At 42.0% G+C, this 24611-nt stretch overlaps 1 protein-coding gene across 2 annotated transcripts; it reads right to left on the bottom strand.

Moving 5' to 3' along the window:
- Nucleotides 1–14324: 14324 nt before the first annotated feature.
- Nucleotides 14325–23966, bottom strand: dthd1 (death domain containing 1). 2 transcript variants are annotated; one of them, XM_058623781.1, is made up of 8 exons: nt 21698–22857; nt 20865–21044; nt 20224–20483; nt 19494–19652; nt 17265–17554; nt 16058–16311; nt 15911–15968; nt 14325–15680 (listed from the first exon to the last, which is right to left on the bottom strand). In XM_058623781.1, the coding sequence occupies exons 1-8, from the start codon at nt 22013–22015 to the stop codon at nt 15373–15375; spliced, it is 1827 nt and encodes a 608-aa protein (XP_058479764.1). In that variant the 5' UTR covers nt 22016–22857; the 3' UTR covers nt 14325–15372. The 2 variants fall into 2 exon arrangements, with proteins under 2 accessions (XP_058479764.1, XP_058479763.1); XM_058623780.1 differs by lacking the exons at nt 14325–15680; nt 15911–15968 and adding an exon at nt 23869–23966 and having other exon boundaries at nt 16042–16311; nt 21698–22028; nt 22776–23259.
- Between the last annotated feature and the right edge of the window lie 645 nt (nt 23967–24611).

Genomic DNA, 24611 nt, shown 5'->3' with positions numbered 1-24611 from the left:
GTACCTTGCTGTAACATTCATGTGTTTCAGCTTGAGTTAAGTTTAAGATATTTTCCCCTAAATATTTTCTTAAACCCTGCTCCCACATTTCTGAAGCCTAATATAGCTACTAGTCCGTGCTTTAGCTGCTTCAAAGAAAGCTCCTTTCCATGTGGTAGACATCTATATTGTTGTTAGCCAAGGGTAGCGACACTACACAGTGTTCCTCAGGTTAAAATAATAACAAATTGATTTGTTTGTTGTATTTTACAACTTGCTTAAACTCCTTCTTCTCTAGACCTAAAAATGGAGAATCCCTGTGTAGAACTGTTTGTTTCATCTCTTGCACAGAACCTAAAGACTGGTTATGTTGAGTTCATCAACAGGTTAAGTTTAAATGAGTGCAAGGAGGAAATAAACGCTCTCATCTATAACAGTGTTGATGCTAAGAATGCATCCAAAGCATCATTGTTGGAATGCTTGCTGCTGAATTTCCACAGACAGGCCAGCCTTTCACTTCAGAGCAAAGCAGCTCTAGAGAAAGACGTTGAGTCGCTAAGAGTGCAGAATGCTTGCCTCCTCCAAGAGGTAAATAAGGCCAATAAGAAAGCTGTGCGCTATTTATTAGACCTACACTCTGCAGAATCAGATCTTTGCTTCCACAAGGAAGAATTGTTAAAGCTTAGATCAGAACATCTCTCGACACCAGAGTTGTCCAGCAGATGTGACTCTGGTTATTCGGACTCACAGCCTCACTGTAGTGAGCGTTTAACTCCACCACACAAGAGTGGTGAAAAGTTTCTCAATGAGCTTAACTCTTTGGGAACAAAGTCATATAGATCTGACATTTCTGATAAAGGCAGTTCAGTCTCTGGTAGAATTTCTACCCAGAACCCCTTTTATTCACACATGCATGACACTGCTTTCCATGCTCACCTCAATGGAGAGGGGGTTAGGTCAGTTCAGGACTATCCCTCCCCCTTTTCAGGCTCCTCTCTGCAGCATCATGGTGATAACAGCCATGCAGGCTTCACCTACCCCCCAGAGAGAACAGCAGGAGCACATGAAAGACATGCTCAAACCTCAGAATGTTTTCGTTTTAAGGTACTGGAATCTCTTGCAAAAGACATTGATCATTTTGATCCAGACAACTGTGATCACAACATTGACAATTATTTTACTGAGATAGACCAAGCCCTTATGGACCTTCCCTATGCAACCGAGAGGGAGAAGATTAAACTTGTAGAGAAAAGCAGCTCTAAAGCAGTCCGCAAGTTTATACAGGAACTTTCCCTCAGAGTTAGAAATAACTACACAGAGCTTCGTCAAGCTCTCATAGAAGAATTCTCCTCAAGTGTGGACGAGATTACTTCCATGGCTGCAGCCCTTCAAGTTAAACATACTCGTCGCGAACATCCGCGTGATTATTTCCAACGTTTGAGAAAGGTGTATTTTCAGGGAAGAAATGCCCCTAGCTTGGAAGAAAATCCAAATTTTAAGTCCCTGTTCGTGCGCAACCTTCACCCATGCATACGCACTCACGTTGTGTTTCAGACAAGCCAAGGTAAACTTTCCATGCTTGAGATAAAGAAAATATCTCAGATGGCTTGGGAATCGGTTGTCCCACCACAGGCGAGAGATAAAATCTTTAAACCTGACAGGTCAACTCCAAAAGTGTCACCCAGACAAACAATTTCAAAATCTCATCCTCACAACAGAACAAAGGGGGGTGACAAAAACAAGCCTAGGGACAGAAAGCATAACCGCCATGTCCACTGGCTGCCCCGAGACAGGCACTCCCACAACAGAAGTTGTTGGAGACCATACTCAGAGATTCTGGCCCAAAGACATGATCAGCCACTAAATTACTCTGATGATGACCGCAGTATCTCAGAGTACAGTTCAGAACATGATCATGACCGATTTGACAGTAACAGTGAATCCCACCGCTTCTCCAGCTACAGGTGTTATAGCCCTAAGCCACAAGTTCCAGAAAGCTTTAGATACTAGAGCTCCACACTGGAACAAACCCTTAGGACACAATCCAATCTGTCCTGAAGAATGTCCATTCCTTGTTTATTTTAAATTTTTCTTAGTTTTATTAGATGAGTAGGTATCCGGATTTTGGGTACGCACATATGACAATTTCAGTGATTCTTAACACTGTAATAACCAGACTTATTACGTCACTTAAGAAAACCACTGCTCAACTTTGTATTCTTGGGCGAACTTTGTTTTTTTACTTTTTGTTTGTACCCTTCCAGCTGTAGGATAAGTTTTGTACACTAGTCAAGGACATCTTGTTATGACCATGCAGGGCTAGTTATGATCACACTGATATCCATTTACAGTTGCCACTCTTGGTATTTACCATGTTAACACATCTAACCTTCCTCTTTTTACTAACCTGATAAAGTTAGGTATTTTTGTACAATGCCATTTTTGTATGTTCTTCATTTGTAATATTACTGCTTAGCCAAATTAGAGTTAATCAATGCCCAGATGTTACAAAGTGAATGAACTGATTTTCCTCTGGACTGTACACTGTGCACTCAGGATCACACATGGAGTGAGATCCTGAGTCCAAGGGGGGATTGTTGGGGATCAGCTCATTCAAGATGGAGTCACATGCATCTTGGATGGAGAACACATGGCCCTTTGCTCAGAGACAAAGAGTGTCATAAAACTCAGTCAATAAAGATCCCTTATCTTCCACACATCAGTGGGAAACCCACCTCAGTGGTCACTTTTGGACATGTGACCCCCATGTAACAGGCAATACAAAAGCCAGGTTTCCCCTCCTTCTCTCTCTCTTCTTCGCGCTTCTCGTCTCCATCTCACCGGAGGACACAGGCTCCTCTGCTCTCCCCTGCCCTTCTGGGTGCAGGAAGGACACAGACGTCAGCTCTTCGACTGAAGACCCTTCAGCACAGAGCTTAACAAGCTTCCAGCAGCAAGAGACCCTCTCTGCTGATCTTCGAGCAGGCCCGCTCACAGCAGCCTGCTATCCTCCCATCAGAGGCAGCGACACCAGAGCCTGCCTAAGGATCAACCAAGGATCCAGAGCCAAGTTAGCTCCAACTAGCTAACTTTGTGAGGAGGAACCTGAGCCACAGACACCAGAAACACAGTCAACCATCTACTGTTCCTGGACCAACAGACAGCACCTCAAAAGGACACTTTTGCATCTTTTAAGAACTTGGTAACGTAACTGGGCCTAGCATAGCATTACACTACTTGGCTAAGCATAGATGAAATGTTATACTGAGCTTACTTGCTCACATAAAGTGTTGTTGTAATGCCTAGATTTAGGTTAATATGATGTTAGTGATGTCCATGCTTCTTAGCTCTCAGCTCTAGATGTGCATGCTTCTAACCTCTCATCTAACCTGACATCTCACTTTAGAAAAGTAGTTAACCAAGAAACACAGCAGCCATGCGGTCAAGAAGCCATCTTTGATTCCGCCATCTTGTTGTAGTTTCTTTGTCAACCGCCATCTTGATTTGTAGTCTACCTCTATCTGACTTGACCATTTGACCTGCATACACACAGACTCTCTCTTTTTCACACACATACACTGTATATTGTTACATTTAGTAAATATTCTTGTTTATATCTTTGATGTCTTTTTAATAAATGTTTTATAAAATATACAGTCTGGTCTGATTAATATTGCACAAGTGTGTATATTGCCAACCTCTTCCCTGTAGAATTCCAATCCTTCAATTCACCTAACTATTGATGTAGTATTGTGATTTATCAATTATTAAGTTAATTATTAATCATAATCCAAATTGGTAGTCCGCTTAATTTATGAGACTGTTTTTGGAGGTTATGAATTAATGGTTCATTCAGAACCGATTGTTCTCCTCTGTTTGAGAGGAGTGGTGCCCCGATTTGAGTTTGACTCAACTATTTATAAGAAATTAATTATTCCATAATTAATCAATTATTAATATTCTAAATTCATAACCAATCACGCCCCTAATCCCAACACGTGTTACGTGCCCACCAGTGACACTTGGTCCTGTTAGCATTACTGTTAGCAAAGATGGCGGACACTGTTTACATTCTGGGAATGAGGTCCCGTCCTCCTACGAGTGGGTCTAAAAAGTGTGGAATTAGCGCTGCATGTCACTGGTGGGCACGTAACAAAAAAAATAATGAAGATATTTGTAGGTTGGGAAGCACAATTTTTCAAAAATACTTACCCCTATTCTAGTAATACAAAGCTAAATGCTAATCAGTGAAGTATTCCTTCCAAATAAAACTTTTTCTGCCTCGTTGAATGCAGTTTTGAGATCATTTGAGGCGACCAAAAAAGCTATTTAGAATTTGATAATGTGGTTTTGTTGGACGTTGTTGAACTGACTCTGTTATTAGATCCTTGGTGTGACCAATAGATTTGGTGTTTTTGTTGCATTATTTAGTTTATTAATGAAAAAGCTTTGCCCTGAATTAAAGTTACTATTTTATTAATATTTAACTCATTTATTTTAGATTGCTATTACAATTGCACTGGTGCACTGTCGATCACATGGTTTGCCTGTTTTTTTTCCCTCAAATATTGCATATACTATATTATACTTTACTTTATTTCAAGTAAAATGAAATAAACATAAGCTTTTATAAGTCCTTTTTGATTTTAAAATGATATACATTATGTGCTTTTATCAAAGTTATCCTACACATTTTTACTGTATTTAGTATTTTACTGTAGGTGGCGGTAATGAGGCCACCCACCCGTCATTCAAACTGAAGGAGCAGGAAGTATGCTCCTGTTCTAATTGCAATGACTTCCCAAGTATACATACTTTCTGACAGGCCACAAAATCACTATTATGTACTCTATATTACCATAATCATGATAAAATGGCCACTCATTAGTCAAGCCAGCAAATGTTTAAGAAAACTCAAACTAAATCCACTTTGTAAGATAAGCACATATGCATTGACCATGGTTTAATTTCAATACATGTCATTAAGTCTGTGAGTGTAAAATGTTTTTCATCGTTTTGCAAATGTTTGCTCTGCTCTCACAGAATATCTTTTTTTGGCAAACTGAATTTGAATCTCAGGCACATATGCAGTATAGCTGTCCTCTGAACAGCACGACCACAGCAGATACATAAGTCATCGTATTGTAGAAAGTTTCGTGGCTCCTAATATTTCATGGTCAGCCGCACTCACCGAGGAAAATCTGCAGGCTTGCTTCGTGTCTCTTTGCAGCTGGGAAAAGAAATCAGAGCACAGGGAGAGGCAAACCAAACTCCACACATTGTTTGCCGTTCAGGATCCAGACTCAAAAAAAATTTCAATTTAAATGGCCACATAAAAACCCTGTCGCCTGAGCACAACCCAAGATTTTGGATTTGCTGCATGGATAGCCAAAGGCTCCAAACTTGCAGCATAATGAGATATAATGAATTGCTTTTCCAAATGTGGTCACACTTAAAGTTTCTGTGTTGCACTGTGAGCAGTTAGCCACTTTATTATACGTGTGGTCATCTTAGTGAAAATGGGAAATTGCTATCCACTGGGAGAAGTGTGCCGTGTTTGTCTCTCGTCGGAATAGTTCATCTCTTTTGTCGTTTCCTCTTTCCATTTAATTGGTGTAGTTATCCACAACTTTACAAGACAACCTCTAGCGCCAAAAGGAACAGAAACTATCACGCTTTCGACTTTAAAGTGGAACACAATGAATCAGTTTATCCGGAAACTCAACCGTCACCTTCACTCCAGTGGCCACATTTTGGCTGCAAGGTCACCCGCAGTGCTGTATCCAACAACTTGTAACACCTTCACACTGCCCGAAAATACCCTGATTGTCATACGACATCAGATGTAAGTAAGAAAATAAACAATATCATAAGGATGTTTGTTGTTTTTCACTTATCTACCTGAACCTGATCTTATATTTGTAAAATCCCACTCATTCCTATGAATACGGTGTAGATTGGAAGCCGTGGTTGCTTCAATTATTCATGTCACACACATTTTGATGGGCGGGGAATATAACGCTGAAGAATAAAGAGGACAGACAGACAGACAGACAGACAGACTGATCTAATCCAAGGCTTTAGTCAGATAGTTGCTTTAGACAAATCATACATCTGTGCTGCCAAGGTGCAGAAATGTCATGTTTCAGACAGTCTGACATCCAGTTTTATCAGACTGAATAGTGCATTTGGCACCCAATTTAAACCTCAGTCTGCAGCTGCAGGTTTTTTTTTTTTCCAGCCTAAAATGGCTTGCAAAATGTACTTCCATTGTGACGCCTCGAGATCCTGATAATTATTCAGTATTATATATTTGATAGTTTTAGTTCAGGACAGAAGTTGATCAAAATGATTTCGAGCAGTTTTTAAAAGTGGACATTTTTGTCCCTAATGACTTAAGAGGGTAGTACGTATTATTGTGATTCGCCCCGCGCTACGTCAGGTTCTGAAAGCAGAATCCACACATGTCACTTGTGACCATGCAGGCTCCACTCATATGCATCATCTTCTGTTCTCTTCTCAAGGGGAATACAATTTACAAAATTGTCATCAGGTTATGTTGAAAAAGACCTGGAACTCCTAATTGAGACCATTAACTCTCCAGGAAAGTGGGAAGTAGAAGCTCATTTCTCCCATAGACTTTCAAATTCAAGTTATTTTCACCCACCATTAGAGTCGCCCCCTGCTGGGTATTCAAAATATTGCTCCTTCCTATGACTATGATGAGTTTTTATATACATTTAATGGTTTGAAGGTGCAGTATTTTCTATGAAGGCTAAGACAGACAATAAAAGAGACAATTCAATTTAAAAATTGAGGGATGTCATAAATAGACCAAATATCAAATTATGTAGTTTCCGTGTTAGTCCAGAGCTTGAAAGCATTGTATAGGTAACGTGTGTTAGTGTCATGTGTTTTCATGGGTAAAATATGACTGTCTGTTGGGAGATGCCAAGCAGCTCAATGCTTTTGACTTTTTAACCCTGCAAAGATCCCGAGAGCCCGAGTGTTTTCTTTCTGTAGGTGTGTGTGTGTGTGTGTGCGCTTGAAGGTCAAATAAAGTCCATTCCTCTCCCTTGCGTTGTGCCCGTGTGTAGAAACACACCCTCCGTATGTCATGGCGTTTTCACACTCCGGCGGACACACCGTTGCAACACCTTCTCTCCCTCACGTCTCACCCTCTCCCATCATGTCGCACCCTCTTATCCGCGGCCCTCTTCTCGTCCCATCTCTCTGTTTATTCGGTCTTCCATCATCACCAACACCTCTTTGACAACCCCCCACCCCCCTGCTGCTCCCTCCGTTCCTCTCGGCATCATCCCAAGCTTTTTTCACCCAATTTTATCCACCCTCCCACTCTGTCTCACAACATCACACGCAATCTTGGAGGGATTTCCAGAGTAAACAATACCAATTTAGTTCCATCAGAAAATGGCAACAACAAGGCCATGTTTGCTGCCCGAGTCGCACCTGTCTGCACACATGAGCCCCGCGTGTCCATGCGCGGACACGTTTGACTTTGAAGTCAACGTGAAGACAATTAGGGATGAGCTGAATGTAGTGCTTGAATACTTGGACAAGGACAGTTGTCCAATTGAGCCAATAGAAATGACTACAATTTTAATTTTCTGAGCCACAAAAGATCAGAGTCTACATTCAAGATTCAAGATTCAAAGTGTTTATTGTCATATGCACAGTAAAGAAACACGTTTCCCTGTACAATGAAATTCTTACTTTGCTGTCCACTCAAAAAACACCAGCATAAAGTAAAAAGTAAAAAAGTAAAAAAGAGATGCTTTTGTAAAAAAAGTATAAATATACATAAGAAAAATATAAATATTACAAGAGACTAAAATAACATATATGCATAAAATAAGTGTAAAAATATGAACTGTACATAAAGTGAACACAGATTTAAAGTGACACACAGATTTAAAGTGACAATGTTTCAGGTTTTAAAGTGACGGTAACAGATTAAAGTGACAGTGTAACCAGGTGACAGGATTATTGTAGTCCCGTTCAGCTGTTGAGGATTCTGATGGCAGTGGGGTAAAAAGAGTTCTTTAGACGGGTTGTCCTGCATTTGGCACTCCTGTACCTCCGTCCTGAGGGCAGGAGTGTAAACAGTCCATGTTGTGGGTGGGTGCTGTCTTTGATGATGGTGGCAGCTCTCCTGTGGACTCTGCGGTGGTAGATGCTGTGCAGTGAGGGCAGTGGGGACCTGGTGATCCTCTCAGCTGTCTTTACCACTCTCTGCACTCTCTACTGCTGTGGAATTGTGAATCACTACTGTCAGCTCCAACTCATGACAAAAACTGGCTTGTATTTTGGCCCATGTGGTCAATCTGAAATGATCAGTATGACCAGTTTCTCATTAGATTTGATTTGGACAATGTTTTGCAATTGGTTGCTCTCACTTTAGACTGTGGTTGAAAGGATATCCTCATGGGCAGTGTATTTCAGAGACGTGCTAACTCACTAAACAATTACTGTATGTGCATTTTTGCTCTATTATAGGCTCTGAGATCTACCATCCTTCAGTCTGAGGCGTTAAGTGACTTCTGGCACTTGTTGAAATATCTCCAGGGAAAAATGTGGCTTTCCGCTTCACTTCAGCTCTAAATGGTTGATCTTGTAATGTGGTTGCTCTCGAACCACAAGTCCGGTGGTTTGATTCCATGGTCCTGGAGTCATTGTCATGACGTAGACTTACGCACTGCTGGCGTCAGCTCATCGGCTTCCACAGCCAGCCGGTCCAAGCTTGAGCTGCTGGCCTCATCAACTTATTTGCTGACCATTAGTCTGAAGGAAGGGGCTTGGACTTTTGAATTCAAAATGTAGCCTGCTTGACCAGATTCTCCATCCCTGCCCTCTTCACTTCGATTCCCCCATCAGACTCAGTATCAGACAGGAAAAACTGCATGCCTTCAACATGCATGTAAATAGATTTGAAATATTCCGAATGGGGTGGAAAGATTAAAATGAAGTCTGTCTGTTGTCTCGCAATAAAAAATCAGGCCCCCACGGGCCACAGAAGCACCCAGCCCGTCTGCCCAGTCTGCCACTGAAATGAGGGACAAATGAAGAGTTTTCCATGGACCAGTGCACTTCAGCCTGCTTCCCTGCCATGCACATATCCACACCTACACACACACACACACACACACACAGGGATGAAGTCAGGGCCAGAGTGTGAGTCAGAGAATCACCCCCCCGAGATTTGATCTATCCTTGTTTTTGTGTGAACGGGCAGCCACACAGGAGCTGTCTTCATTTTTCACTCACCACACAATGATCCGCCGCACCCACAGGACATGGAGCGTGCTCTCACAGCAGTATATCCACTCAGATATAGAACAGACCCTTGATTCACGGTATGGATTTCCAGGCATTTTGTACGTTGTTTTTTTTTTTCTCTCTTTTTTCCCCTGAATATAATAAACTGTTTTCATCTCTACGCACCAAAATGGTCCAGTTTTATCAGACATGCAAGTTCCTTTGAAAAACAGCTAAAACCTTTTGTTTTTAGACGAGCAATCGATGAGTTTGCCACTCTTTTTATGCCTTTTAATTGGACACTAATTTGCCCTCTTCAATGGATGTTTTTCAGCTTCATGATTTTAAAAACAACACTGAAGCACACATTTTTGAGACCCAAATGCTGGACCGAAACGAAATAATCTTTTAAAACAAATAAAACTAAACAAAAGAGGTGAAATACTAGATGGTAAAGGGAAAAAAATACAAAAATACCCACAGAACACGGGAACCAAGGTAAATAAGTTAAACTAACAAAGGTACACACACAAGGAAAAACTACAATATACAACTGGAAACTAACAAGGTAAACAGAAACGAAGAACTAAAAAAAAAAAATAACCCAAAGGAAAACAAAGAACAATACTACAACACAAACTCAATAAGTAACCCAGGGGTCTTGACACACTTGCCCTACTATATTCGTATTTATTTCACACATGGGAACAACATATGGCCCCCCAGGCTGGATACGGCCCCTGGTTTTGTTTTTTCCAGCCTGCAAAGTCCTCACTGGGAAAAAAAAATCAATAAGAAAGGCTGAAAGATGGAAGACAGGGATGAGTTGCTATTCAGCTGGACTCCAACAGAGGGCAGAGTGTCTACAGACATGACAGGAGAGAGAGTGAAATGATATCATGCTTTTTTTCCATCATGATATAGCCTTGAGATGATGTTTCACAAAATTTCAAAATAAAAGTTTGTTGATGTTGGATGTATAGTTTCCAATAGAAATTATTTATGATGAAATACATGAAATCAATTGGAGGGCTGCATGTGGCCCACAGGCCGCGAGTTTGAGGCCTTTGCTTTAAAGGCTCACACGATTCATTTGTTCCGTAAGTGCAATCTTTGCGTGACGGTAAGAAAGTGATGAATATTATGGTCTGAGAACTCTCAACATGAGCCGCGACGGCTCGTGCTCGACTCTTTCTTCACGCCTTCGCCACATCAGCCGGTTTCTACCTTGACGGCTTTGAGAGCGAAGACGAGGGCGGCTGATGAAATGAATGATGAAACAAGCGGAGGGTTTTAATCAGAATCTCTTTATGCATTGCTGACACTTCGTGGGAATACCTCACCTCATCATCCCGTTCGGTATCCACCCTCGCTGGATGATGGGCAACCACCCAGAGTGCCTTGCTGCGTGGCCTTTTCAATAATGTATTGGGGGAGAGAAGGGAGATAAAATGAGAGCGGAAACGATTTCCTGGCACTGTGGGAGCCCCCTCTGTGACATTTACCTTGAGCAGAGCCCTCAATGTGTGTGTGTGTGTGTGTGTGTGTTTGATGGCCCTGCGCCACACTAATGATACCCCCCTCTGGCACACACTCTCCCAACACAAAACTCTCCTGCTAGTGATGCCACACGTGTCCTTTTAGAATCAGACTGAGGGGAAAAAAGGACGAATGATGGGGGAGATAACGGCAAGCAGGGGTATAAAGAGTTTGAGAGAGAAATATAAGAGCAATAGCCCCACCTAAGTGTGAAGCAGGGGGATGTTAGAAGGGCAAGACATTAAGGAAAAAGGGAAGGTTAAAGAAAATAAAAATGGGAGAGGAAAAGCTGCTATTATAAAGCTATTGTGCAAATGTTACAAGTTACTCTTGTTGTTGTCCCTGAAAGGCATTCTACCAGAAAATGACTTTGGTAGAAGTTGACGTCACTTTTTTGTAATATTACTTAAAGGAATACTTCCCCGATTTGCATTTGCTAGAATAGGGATAGTGTTTTTGTGCTTCCCAAACTCAGTTGAGAAATATCCCGTTAGCGTAACTGTTAGCAAAAATGGCGGACACTGTTTACTTTCTGGGAAGGAGGTGTAGTAATATAAAGCTAAATGCAAATCGGTGAACTATTCCTTTAAGAGAAAGTCTTAAAATAATATGACATTTACTGTACTGAAGTATCCAACGTAATTTTCTGATACTAAATGTACTGAAGTTTTAGAAGTTAAAGTATTAAAACTTCTTTCAACTGGAAGGTTGTGGGTTCAATTCCTGGCCCTGCTAGTCTATGTTTGTCCTTGAGCTAGACACTTAACCCCATGTTGCAGCGTGTGAATGGGTATAAAGGATGTGTGAATGGTTGAATGGCAAAACTGTAGTTTAAAGCAGTTCATCAAGACTAGAAAATCACTGTATTACAATACAGGACGATACCAACTCTTCTTCTTCTGATTTTATTTGGTAGTAACGAGTAACAAAGCTAGTTAGAGGAAATGTAGTGGAGTATTTTCTGTCCGTGCTTATGTTATTTTTACGTTTATTCAGACTTCCCCCAGCCCATCATGACCCCACTCATAATATTGCAGTATATATACAGTATATCATGGCAGGATGACATTTTCTGCCCAACATAATGTTCCTGACGATTTTTACTCTCATTTCTGTCGCACTTTCTATTATTTTGAATAAGTAAACCAGCCAATTTCGTGGACTACTGTATGACAGAAAGTGGGTCCGTGAATGAACTGTCAACATTATATTTGTCATTTGTGAGAGCAGACAGTCACTCTGTGAGAAAATGTCACATTCTGAAAGAAATATGAAATAAAAGTCCAAATATTCATATCGATACTGTATGGAATTTCTCTTCTCTTGTTTTTACGATGGAGTTGGATGGTTGTGGGTCTGCGGTTGTCATTTCTTGTGTGAAACCTATGACTCCCGCTCCCTCCGTTTGTTTCACAGTTTGATCCTGATGAATCCTGACACTGTCGTCTTGAGATATGCCAGAAAAACCTGGCCCTTCGGTACATTGAGGTCGTCAGCTGACCTCGATGTTTTTTGGGCCCGCTCAGGTAGCTGAACACAGGTCTGACCGACTGAAGCCACCTCGCGTCATAACACTGCCCTCACAGCCTTGTAAGGTCAGGCAGAGTATTAATGGAACGGAGAGTTGCCACCGCCGCCGCCTCCTCCTCATGTCCCTCGGCATGCATTACTTTTTTGTGTCTGTCGCCATTTTGTTCTCTCTCTCTAACGAATAAGCTCCAGTGACATTTAAAGGAATACTTACATGTGGCTTTGTATTGCTAGAATAGCAGTAATATTTTTTTACCTCCTTCAGTTTTCCACTGAGTTGTAAAAAAATCTGTTTTCCCCTTTCCAACGTTTGGCAAACATTGGTTCAAGGTTTGAAACTACAACGCCAGTTCCGCACTTTTTAGACTCCCCCATAGGTGGGGATGTAAACACGGTGTCCGGCATCTTTGCTAGCAGTTACGCTAACCAGCTCTTGCCCTGCAGAGTAAACTGAGAACGCTAATGATCATTTCAGTGAAAACTAGCGAGTATTTTGTTTTGTATCTTCATATTTATTATATATTTAATTCCTCACGGGGATTTGTGTGTTTACACGACTCGCGCTGTCGGCTCTGAAGCTTGAGACAGCGAGACTCTCGCGGGGGCGCAGCGAGCGCAGTGCATGCTGGGAGTTGTCGTCGCTCATCTACGTGAGCCAAAATGACATTTTTCTGCCTCTCTCGGCCAACGAGGCACTTGCTTCACATAATATTTCACATTTCTACTACGTAGATGACCCCGCTTTAATAGACGTTCATCTTTCCAACGGTGAAATATTCCTTGAAGACACAGGATTGTTTGTCCCAAATTGAACGCGCGAACAAAAAACAGCCGGCTGGAAACGCCACCTTTTTGTCCGCCACAGAAGGATCATCCTGTTTAATCCGTCACCTCCACCTGTTACCATTTCATACTTCATTAACTGCCCCCCCCCAGCAGCGGGCGGTCTTCTCCGTCACCACGGGGAGTCCCTCACCCCCCAACCTGGACACATGGCATCGATCATTACCCCCATACTTGTGCTCTGGGCCTGCAGAATGTCACGCAGCTGGAGCGTGAGGCTCTGAAGACGGATGAAAAAGAAAAAAAAAAAACAGTGAATGACATTAAGAAGACACAGAGCTTCAGTTTTCTGACGGAACACAACGTGGTCTCTTTGTTTTGTTAGCAGCCTTGTTGCTTTCAGACATATGACACGATTATCATAAGTAAAGCGCTGAAGTGTGTGATTTCGTACATGTTAAAACACAAGAAAGATAAGAGTCACCAACAAACACGTAAACGCTTGTTAACCCTTCATGTTCACGTGGCACGGACCTGTGCACCCATGGTAATTTGCCATGGGAGTAATACACAACTCCTTATATGGACATCCTGGGGGTTTGTTCTTATAGGTCACATATTCAGGCTTTAACAAATTGGGTTTCCGAGCATAAGTCACAAAATTGACTGTTTTTCTTTTCTTTTTGTTCATAGAAACGAGCCAAGTGAAATTTGAAATGTGATGTGTTTCCAAATTTCACGAATTCAATCCGATTTTAAACGTTTTGAGTAGGTTTTGGACAAGTGGGTTTATATGGTTGGTGAAAATGAACCTTTTTCTTTCATCATATTGCCTATAGGTTTTGCTGAAAACAAGGATATAAGAAACTCTATATTGCACCTTCTTATAGCCTCTGCATATACTGTATGTTTAAACGTAATAATGGGAGAAAGCAGCCAAAATGCTCTGTGTAAGGGTTAACATATTTGAAAAGGAGTGGGAAGAAGACTAAACCTATGTCTGTGAGTCATTGGATGTTAATAATCAAGCTGCTTGCTCCTGCCCTAAGTCAAGTTCACATTTATATTCATTATTTACAGGAAAAATATGAAAAAAAGAGGCTTTATAATATGTTTGAATGGACCAGATTAGCTACTAAATACAGTGTACTACCATAGTTTTTAAATGCCTACGCATACAAAATATCCAGTAAAAAACAACACAAAAAAAGACAACCCACAAATATACATATATTTATCAAGTTTTGGAACTTGCATAAGAGAAAACAGAGTTTTTAGTTTGCTGCAAGAAAAGCTTCAGTCATCATCCACAGACTCCATCAAGTCTTAAAGAGGACACGGCGTCTGTGTCATGGCGTTTGTTCAAATGTCCGCCCCAAAAGGAAGTGAAAAATGAAGGTGTTGACAGTGATGAATGCCTCCAAAAATTGAAAGTATCCCGAGAAAATGAACACAGACCAAATACGACAACACGTATACAGTATTGTAATGTAACAATCCAAAATTGAGTTATCTGGACATGTACGGCGGGTTTATTGCATAGCAATATGTCGTTTGAAGTAAATGATCAATTATAAATGACTGTAATGGATATAATTGTATTGTATCATGAGGTCTTTGGTTGACTGTGAGTGTATGACCATGTTTCTCAGTGTCTTATTATTCTGTGAACCTACAGTTATTGAAAGTCTGTGTATTGGAGGGCAATGAAACCTTCTGATTTTTAAAAAAAAAAGTAAAGCCACCAGGGGGCGACTCCGCTGGTTGCAAAAATAACTCTCACTTGATTTATAATATCAGTAAACATTTACCTGTGATCGCTATTTTCAGGTCTTCTTCAATAGAATAAGTCTGTTTGGTAAATGATATTGCAATTTAGAGAGAATATTACAAAAAACTGCAAAAACTGACTTGGTGCTGGTCAAATCTCAAATTTTGAGGCTTCAAAACGGGACTTTGTTCAGCATCCAGTAGTCTACATGTATTTTTTTATATACAGTTATATGAAATAGAATCATAATTAAATGGCAAATGGTCTGTATTATACATGTAGATGATCCCAGATACACATATTAGTGTCGAAAGACAACGAAGTATAAGATGTTTAACAAGACAGGACATGAACTTTGAATAATGTTGAAAAGAGCACAAACTCTCATAGACCAATGCTGCCCCCTTGTGGATTAAATCAAGCATTGCAAGCAACTCATGTGGCCTCCCTGTTGCACACAGAAGCATTGAAAACCAATGTGATCTCCCCCAATTTCAATGAGCCTGTTGCCTGGCGGCTGCAGCCTGCCGCAGCAGCAGCTCTCGGGCCAGGTCTGGCCGGCCACTCTTTGCCAGGCACTGAGCCAAATGAGAGGCCTTGGGCTGGTGGGGGTGAGCTGGTTGTCCTCTCCTCCACATGGCCAGGATGTGGAAGGCCTGCATGGACACGCTGTCACCAGCCCGCAGCTTCACCAGCTGTGCGGTGCTGCGACGGAGACGCAGGGGCGACACCAGCGCGGCTGTTTCCTCCTCTGAAAGCTCCCCGGCCAGCCAGAGAAGAAGAGAGTCTGACAGGGTGTCTGCTGGGTGAGAGAGAGGTTCAAAGAATCAGTGTCATTGAAACAACAACATCTGAGGCAAATGCTGCTGACATATTCCTATTTTGAAAACAGGTAGACACAAGTGCAGGGGTGTAAATCGGTATAGTGCACGTCTGAATGTTCTTAATTGCTTGTTGTGAATTGTGGGGATTAAGGACTGTGGGTGGCGGCTTGATGGTTTGTTGTATGATAAATGAAAGACACACACACACCTGTCTCATCACACAACTTCACCCTCGCCGAGACGGGCCGATTTATGCTCCTCGCTCTCTGAAAAGACATCAAACTGAAATCATGACAGAGTGGGCTTTTATTGTGAAAGTACAAAGCACAATTCGACACTTTTAACACTCTTTCACCTTGGGTAAAGTCAGAGGCAGCGCGCACACGGGATCCCCCCGGTGCTTAGCGTCCTTCGGGACGGCCTCCGTGTCGCCCCGCCACTGCAGCTCCCCCCTGGTCACTTTATAAAAGAGAGCCATGCCTTTGTAGTGAGGGGAGCTGTAGTTCCCAAACGGGTCCACTTCAGTGAGATGCACCTGGAGGCGATTCATGCGCTGAGTGTGGAAGGTGAGTCGCTCGAGTGGGACGTCGTTTTGGTTACCACGACTCCCTATTGACACAAACAAATGATAGAAATCAAAAATGGAAGAAAGAAAACTTATATATATATATAATAGCCGGTGTGTCCAGCACAATAAGCATTGATAATGTTTGAGGAGGATGTCGCAGAGAAAAGTGAAAACATAGAATTGCCTTCACTATATCACTTGTTTTGGCAGGGAAGTAAAGCCCTGTGAGAAAGATTGAGAAATAAATCCTTTCTGGTACGCGAAGGCCACCGTAGTTTCCTGACAGGCTCGGGAAAGGGAGGAGTATGTTGAGTAGTCCTGCTATTGGTGCCACACGGTTGGTTGGTGTAGTGCAGCCTTTCTCTAAGTGTGGTTCCCGGACCACTGGCGGTCCGCGAGCGACCCCTAGTGGCCCTGTGATGGACTGGTGAACTGTCCAGGGTGTACCTTGCCTATCGCCCCATGTTAGCTGAGATTGACACATCGCCTGTGACCTCATGTGGAAGATAAAGCGGTAGAAGATGGACTGTGCTCTTTCTAAGAAGGTGCGCGTATGGTAACCAACGTGTGGTTCCACATCTCAAGGGACACAAGGCCTTCTGGATAATTACATTAAACAATAATAATAATTCATAATAAAGTGTTTGTTTTGATCTGGATAAAAAACTGTGGGCAAATCTGAACGGAAGGTTTGCACCATGATGAAACATGTGTTTGCATATTCTGCACTACAATATCTATTTATAGTTGTATGTGTGACTCTGGTAATTAAGTCGTGCAAAAGCCGTTGTATAAAAAATGGCATATAAAATAATTTATTTTAAGCCCTAGGCTTAATGCTTTAGCCTTAATGCTATTATCTGGAAAACAAGAGGATCAATCCATGCTGGGTAAGTACAGGAAAATGTCTGGGAATCATTGAGGTTGTGGATCAGCATCAGCAACTACATGAGCAGCAAGACATGAATGTCTGTGTCATGGCTTCACTCCATACTTGTGGAGGTGATGTTGCCACTGAACCGCAGCAGAAGCTGGTCTCCCTCGCACATGGAGATATCAGACGAGGTCTCCAGGAGGCCGCCGTTGCCCCGCGCTCTCAGTTTGCTCAGCTCCCAGCTGAGGTCTCTGCTGGGCAGCGCAGCCACCAGAGCGGTGTGAGGGTCATCCTGCCGGCGCTGGAGGACGACCGTGACCCCGTGGCAGCCGACCGACTCCTCCAGCTCCTCCGCCAGTGAGACCAGGTGACAAGGCTGCAGTGGTGAGAGGAGGCGAACCACCAGCAGTCTGAGGAGAGAGGGACACCGACGGTAAGAAGACGAGCTCAGTGAAGAGACGAAGGTAAAGAAGAGATGAGTCTGTTATCTGTTAGACTTAATACACTTAAGACAGAATAAATAATTCATGCAATCCCCAGTACATTTAATATTCCCTGCGGAGACTTAGATTTAGATTAAAAAAACATGTATTCTAGTGAAAGTTATTAAAGCTCAGGAGGGAAATAATGAGGTTTCTTTCTTATGAAAGAATCAGTTCACAATCTAAAACTAATATTCCCTTTTTCAAACAGGTGTACTGTAAAATATTTGATGTTACTGGATTCTACTTACATGATACATTAATTTCTTACATTGTGTTTAACTATAGCTTAATTTTATGGGAACACTATTGTAAATTGACTATTCTTGAAGGTTTTTTAAGGATAATTTCCCAGTTGAGCCATAAATTACTGTGATTAAGCAGTATTTTCCACAGTGGTGCTGTTATATCACTGTGATGTAGTAACATTTTCCTGTATAAATACAGTATTTTACTGTATAGGTGACACTTTAAAAACATCACTTCAGGTGTGTTTCCTGTGGTAGCCACCTATAGAAATTTCAAAATAAAATGCTAAGCCTGCAAAATGGAAATGTATTGTACAATTTACAGTTTTTTTTCAGGATTATTTCCCAGCAGACATTTTACCATATATGTGCAATTATTTTGTGTCACAGAAAAGCTGCGGGCTGGAATTCAAAGTATTTACTCTCACCCTCTCACCCCATACTGCCCATTTCTTTTTAAACCCCTTACGTAGAGGAAATCCCACTCAAAGTCTGTTTGCGGCGTTATGCGTTTCATTTCTTGTCATGCCGTCTGTCCCCCTTACACTGAAACACGCTCAAACAAAAGGGTTGTACCTCCAAAATTAGAAAAACCAAGAGGTGGATCAGAAGTGGCGCAAGTGGTGAGTTCAAGTTCTTTATTCAAATTTACACTTTTTACTTTTGAAGACTTTTTCCCAGAAACCAGAACTAAAGATTTTTGAATCAAACTAACGAGAAACAGCAGATTTAGCCACAGAACTAAACTAATCTTCATTTTAAAAAGGATTAAGATCCTTTATTAAGATGTAGTAGTAGCAGGCAGTGTTGTTTTTCTTTATTTTATAGTAAGTGCATAATTGCTTTCACATGTAGCCTTGGAAAAAGCCTTTTACATGAGCTGTAGGTAAGACTCTTGCTTTATGGAGGCCGCCAGTCTTTGACACATTTGTGCGTGTATTTAAAGTGTCTGTCTTCCTGTAACACCATCAGTGCTTGAGTGGTTTGTGCTGATTGTCAAGTGAGGAACACATGAGAGTCAGACCTCACAAAGGATTGTTCTCAAACATGACAGTTTCCTCATTTTTAGTTTTCTGTATCGGCAGCGGCAACGTCTTCTTCCTCCTCTACGTGGTTGGAGGAATCCTCACGACAGTCACTGCTGGCGGTCAGTGTGTGGATGTGGCCGTGCAAATGGCCCAGAACCCTGTTGAGCTCCTGCACCTGTCAAACATCCTCTCCCGACATCTGGGCCTCAGGCGCCCGATGTGTTTTGTGAGAAACACACATTTATCTCTTGTTAAAAATAGGATTTCTCAATTAAATGAAAATACTCCAGATCTTTCTTTAGTTGCCCAAAACACGGCAAGTGACGGAAAGCCTTTACTTCACTGAGAGGTACAGGAGGAGTCAACACTATAGTGGAATTACAACCCTTTTTTGTTTCTGTGGTCAGATGCAGGATTTATTATATCCTCATTTGTGGTGTGAGAGGACGTCCCTTTTTAAAAATGCTCTATATTCCGTGTTCTGTAAATCAACCTTACAGAGAACGATATGTCTAGATAAATGCATACATTATTGACGTCAGATACAGATATTTTTTTTTGCATGGGAGGAGGAAACCCGATGTTGCAAACCTGTCGAAATTCTCTGTCAGCTCGAAGGACACCAGTCCGCTCTGCTGGCTTCTGACTGTGACCTTCTCCAGGACGCTCCACTGTTTGTCCAGCGAACCCAGAGCGATCAGCAGCTCAGTGGACATTTCCTTCACGGACGTCAAAGAGGCGCCCAGTATTCTGACGGAGACAGTAAAACTAATGTAAAAACACAGAGGTGTAGCAGTGTGGTTGCTTGAGACGTGAAGTGCAGACGTCTCATCCAAGAGCTCTAACTGACCTGGATGACTTAGAACCTTAGCAGACCAGTGGATCAGTGGTTGGTGCTGTTGTCTTACAGACCGAAAGACATTCATGACTCTTATGTTGTCTGTTGTCTTATGTTGTTTGTGTCATCTGAGATATTAGTACCTGACCCCAAACGATAGCCAATGGATTCATGGCTGACACGCATGGACACACGCATTGCAGTGCTTTTGTCAATTTGCTTGTGTTGCTAGAGATTCCAAAATCGAATTATCATCATGTTTGATTGAAGAAGATATGAAACTACTAACTACTCAAGAAAATGTCTTACTGACTTACTTTCTCAGAGACTTCCAATCACACCATGTTCTTTTTGAACCAGTGTAGTCGCCCCCTTGTGGCTAACTGCTACATCAATTTTCATGGTTTTCATGTTTTTTAGGTGCTCTTGGCCACCACAACAGACGATTTGACTGAATGCAAAGGCAAACCGGCTTTTAATTACCTTACTCTTGGGGAAGCGGGTTGATCCCATGATGTAGCCACAGGACCGGTGTGATGTTGCTCCGTGCGTTTCCCTTGTCCCCTCGTGCCCCTCTTCTTTTCAGGGTTTGGGGGACAGGGTAGAGTCACAGTCAGGGGTCTCCTCATGGGCCGCAAGGTCGGGTGGGTGAGGTCGAGCAGTGGGCTCGTAGACACCACTGAGTGAAAGACGTCGCGTCTTGACTTGACGGAAGCCAGGAGGATGGCTTCTACAGGCTGGATCTGCAGCAGATGAGGAAACAGCTGTTCTGAATTTGTTCAGGCAGCAGTTAGGATGGAGTTTCTTTTTTTAAACCAACACTTGTGCGTTGCCAACAGCGTGCTGCGCTGTCGCTGAGAGCCATGCAGAGTATGAGATGTTGGTTTTTTTGACATAAGAGCAAGCAGCAAACTGCCGCAGTGATCGGAGTCATACGTCTGTTTAAATAACCAACACAGCTGTTCTGTTTCCTACCTCGCGGCAAAAAATCTGTTAAAAATGAAAGTCTGTGCATTTATAATGGGTCTCTTTCTTCTTATGTCTCTTTTCCCTGACTTTTAAACACATCCCAAACAGACCATAACATAACGTGCTATAAAGTAGAATACAGATTGATCATGTACCATGGTTTGTGCCATTACTGGAACAGTGAAAGCTCCCGGGGGGTAGTTGAGGCAAACGCGGTGGTCCATGGAGAGCTTTAAGGACAAACCTCTTCTGGGGATTGTGTAGTTTTCTTTTTTTAGACAGGAGACAACCGCAAAGAGACCCAGGGAGTAGACTCTCACCTCTGCAAACGAGCCCTGCAAAGATATAGATGAAAAGACCTTTAACAGCCGAAGTGTATGAATCTCACAATCTTTCAAATAATATCACTGTTGACTCAAAATGACATCGTGTTGAAGAGAACCCTGATGAAGCCTGTCGAGACACTGGGTGTGATAATCACCCTGATCTGCAAAAATAGGAGTACATTAGTTAGCTCGGTAATGCTAAAAATCACAACAGGTGCACCACAAGGCTCTAATGTAGAGCCTTGTGAGTTTTCGTTACGCTATATGCAGACAATACTCTGTAATTCAACACTGATTCATTGAGGGGCCACCCGGTTGGTGTAGTGGTTAGCACTGGTTTCTGACCCAGTTTGCCCGTGTGGGGGCTTACTCTGGGTTCTCTGGTTTCCTCCCACCCTGATTTGGGGATTAGGTAAATTAGACACTCTAAACTGACCATAGGTTTGAGAGTGGATGTGTCTCTGGCCCGCGACCCTCATGCGGAGGACAAAGCGGCAGAAGATGAATGAATTAATGATTAAATCAGGCTATTATTGTCACCCAAGTGTTATTAAAAAAAAAAATTAGCCAATTAAAATAAAAATAAAAATGTGTCTGTATTGCAAAACAGAAAGAGTTAAGATATTCGTAATATGATAGTAACATAGTCTAGAAGACCTTACCCTCTGTCCTCCATATATTCCCTCTGTTGCTACAGGAGTGACGTAGCTCACCCTCCTCTCCCCATCGATTATCTTGACAGCAACGTCCCTGTAGTTGCCGCGGTAACGTGCACAAAACGGCACGACCACGGTCACGGGGAAGGGGAATTTGGCTCTGCCATGAACTGTGACCCTGATCACTCTGCTGACCAGCTCCTCTGAGCTGGTCACCATGAGACAGCTGCAGGCGTCGGCCATTTCACACCTCAGGCCTCCCGCCGCACCCTCAGGGGCTCTGATAAAGCATGCGTCCGGCACATGTGAGTCACCGTCCTCCATTTTACCAGTGAGCCTGGATGTTATTCCAAAAAAAAAACACAAATATGCAGAAGTTACTTTTACAGTTGAAGCAGAAATTCATTTGAATGAAAAAGAAAAGGGAAATGAAGCATCTTAGCCTCCGTCGAAATTGACCTCTCCCTCTGTGCGCACTGACTTGTCAGTGATATGCATGAAATAGCCGACAGCAGGGAGGCCAGGTGGTCAGAATGCACGCATCTTGTGAGAAATCCCTGCAGAGATATTGACTGTGAATGAGTGAACAGGGGAAATGAGGGGAAGGAATCGAATCATGTCCAGACTCATAAGCCAGATCAAATGAAAGCGATGAACAGCTATAGCAAGAAGAATTATTGATGTGTTCTGCTGTCTTAAAAATCTATTATGTGAAAAAGTCTTCTGCTTTTGATGAACTGTATTATATCTTACAACCTTATATTATCTTTAAACCACAGTGGATATTTATTAAGTTTTATGCCATTGTCTTGACTTATTGTCCAAGTGGTCAACTTTCATTTTAGCTTGTGTTTTGAAGTTAATTTCCAACCTTTTACAAACAAAACAAGATTCCACTGCACTATTAGACTAAGAATGTAAAGCAAAACAAAGTGTAACACTGTAGTTGTTGAAGTTAATCTGAACAATCTGGAGAGTGAAGTACAACACACATCAATAAATGTTACGGTATAATGATTCCAACAGTTACAGAGGAAACACATTGAGGAAGAACTTTTGTTGTTTGTTGCTTTTATTAACTTACCCAACTGTGATCCAGTCACTCTTTTTCTCCTCCTTGACGTTGACGTTTCTCGCCTCTTCATCCTTTTCTGTCTCCGCCAGTAGATCCCCGTGACTCGCTGGAGAGGCACAATCCTCATTATCACTCAATTGAACTTTGACCTCTGTTTCTTCCCCAGTCTCACCCACGTCGTCGCAGCCCGAGCTCCTGACTGTAAAGTCTGTGGTCTGTTCAGTGTCCGGTGACGGCCCTGAACCACGCTCTTCCTCAACTTCCCGTTGATGTTCCAAGGACTCGGTTTCATGTGGATCACTGACGCTCAGGTGACTGTTGCCATCTTCAGGTTCCGCCGGAGTTTGTGGATCACTGGTTTCCTGACAAGCTGAGGTTCTTCCAGCAGAACCTTCCATCCAGTTAACATCCAGTTTGGTTATGATTGTGCTCAGTTTTTGCATAATCTTCTCCACGTCCTCCACCACACTCTGAAAATGATCACTGAAGGAATCTGGACAAGGTAAATCAGATGTTTGTTCCTTGTTGTTCTGTACTGCAAATCCCATAAATACCATTGTATACCATTGCATTGTATTTGTTCTACTCCTGTTCTACTTACTTTTTTATTAATTCTTGTAAAGCAACTGATTTTCTTTTATTGATTTAATCTGCTTTAATCTTTATTCTCGAGTCTTTTTCATCTTTATTCATAATTTTCTTTTTTACTGTGTTTGTTCTGCGCCAAAAGACCAAAGGAAATTCCTCATATGTTAAGAACTAATTTTCACTAAAAACAACATTTGATTCTGATTTTGATACAGAACCAGAGAATTGTGCTGTTTATCAAGCCAATATATATATACATATATATGTATATATGTGTGTATATATATATGTATATATATATATACACACATATATACATATATATGTATATATGTGTGTATATATATATGTATATATATATATATATATATATATATATATATACATATATACATATATGTATATTTGAAGAGGTCATTTTAGGTTATTTAACAACTCTCTTTAATGTCATCCCATTCATCAACTTGCATATGAGTGTTTTAATTTTCTCCCTTTTTGAAATGACTCTGCCTACCTGTTGTAGATGGACGCTGCTGACCACTGCCCCCTGCTGGAGACTTGTTGAACATGCAGCCACACTCCCTGAGGGCATCTCTCCACGCCGCCACTGTCTCTGAATGAAAAATCCTCATCTCCTCCAGCACCAGCAAAGCTTTCTGCTCACACTGCTCTTCATCTGCGCTCCTCCCTCTTCCTTCGTCCTTTTTCTCGTGTCCCACTGGACCGAGCACCCCTTCGCCGCTCCTTGTCTGCACTTCCTCTCCTGAATCCTCTCCTATGCATCTCTTCCTACCTGCTTTTACCTCAGGATGGACGTCTTCAGCAGTTCCAGTCAACTTGCTGAGGAGGCTGTCCTCCCTCTTTGTGCCTTGAGGAGACTCATCATCCATTTCTTCACTGAAATACAGATTTCCATCCATCAGAAGCTGAAAGATACAATATAGAAGAGTCAAGAGGGTCTAATCTGGCCTGTTTTCTTCCCCTTTTTTAGTTTATGTTGCATCTAGAAAAGCAATTTACTCTATTCACAAAATATGATGTGAAATACATAAAAAGTATTCACTAAAATAAGTTGTTTTTTTCCTCATGGGCCTCGATTTAGATCCAAAGCTTGAGGCTCCCCCGTGTTTGCAATTCTGTGTCCTTGGCATGGACTGTTGCAGTGTACAGCTATCCTACTTTACAGGAGCCAATGCTGTATTTATATGGCTGCCAGAAGTAAAACATGTTGCCAAGGCGACCCCTGGAGGCGTGGCA

The sequence above is a fragment of the Solea solea genome, chromosome 3, assembly GCF_958295425.1.
Source record: "Solea solea chromosome 3, fSolSol10.1, whole genome shotgun sequence".
NCBI lineage: Eukaryota > Metazoa > Chordata > Actinopteri > Pleuronectiformes > Soleidae > Solea > Solea solea.
This window is presented reverse-complemented; position numbering and strand designations above follow the sequence as displayed.

Excerpts from the sequence above, each read along its gene's own strand:
- dthd1 (XM_058623780.1), bottom strand. The coding sequence starts at position 23,923 with ATGTTCAACAAGTCTCCAGCAGGGGGCAGTGGTCAGCAGCGTCCATCT. Across the intron at positions 23,260-23,868 it reads GCAGCGTCCATCTACAACAG|ATTCCTTCAGTGATCATTTT; the intron begins GTAGGCAGAGTC and ends TACCTTGTCCAG. Across the intron at positions 20,484-20,864 it reads CAGTAATGGCACAAACCATG|ATCCAGCCTGTAGAAGCCAT; the intron begins GTACATGATCAA and ends CATCTGCTGCAG.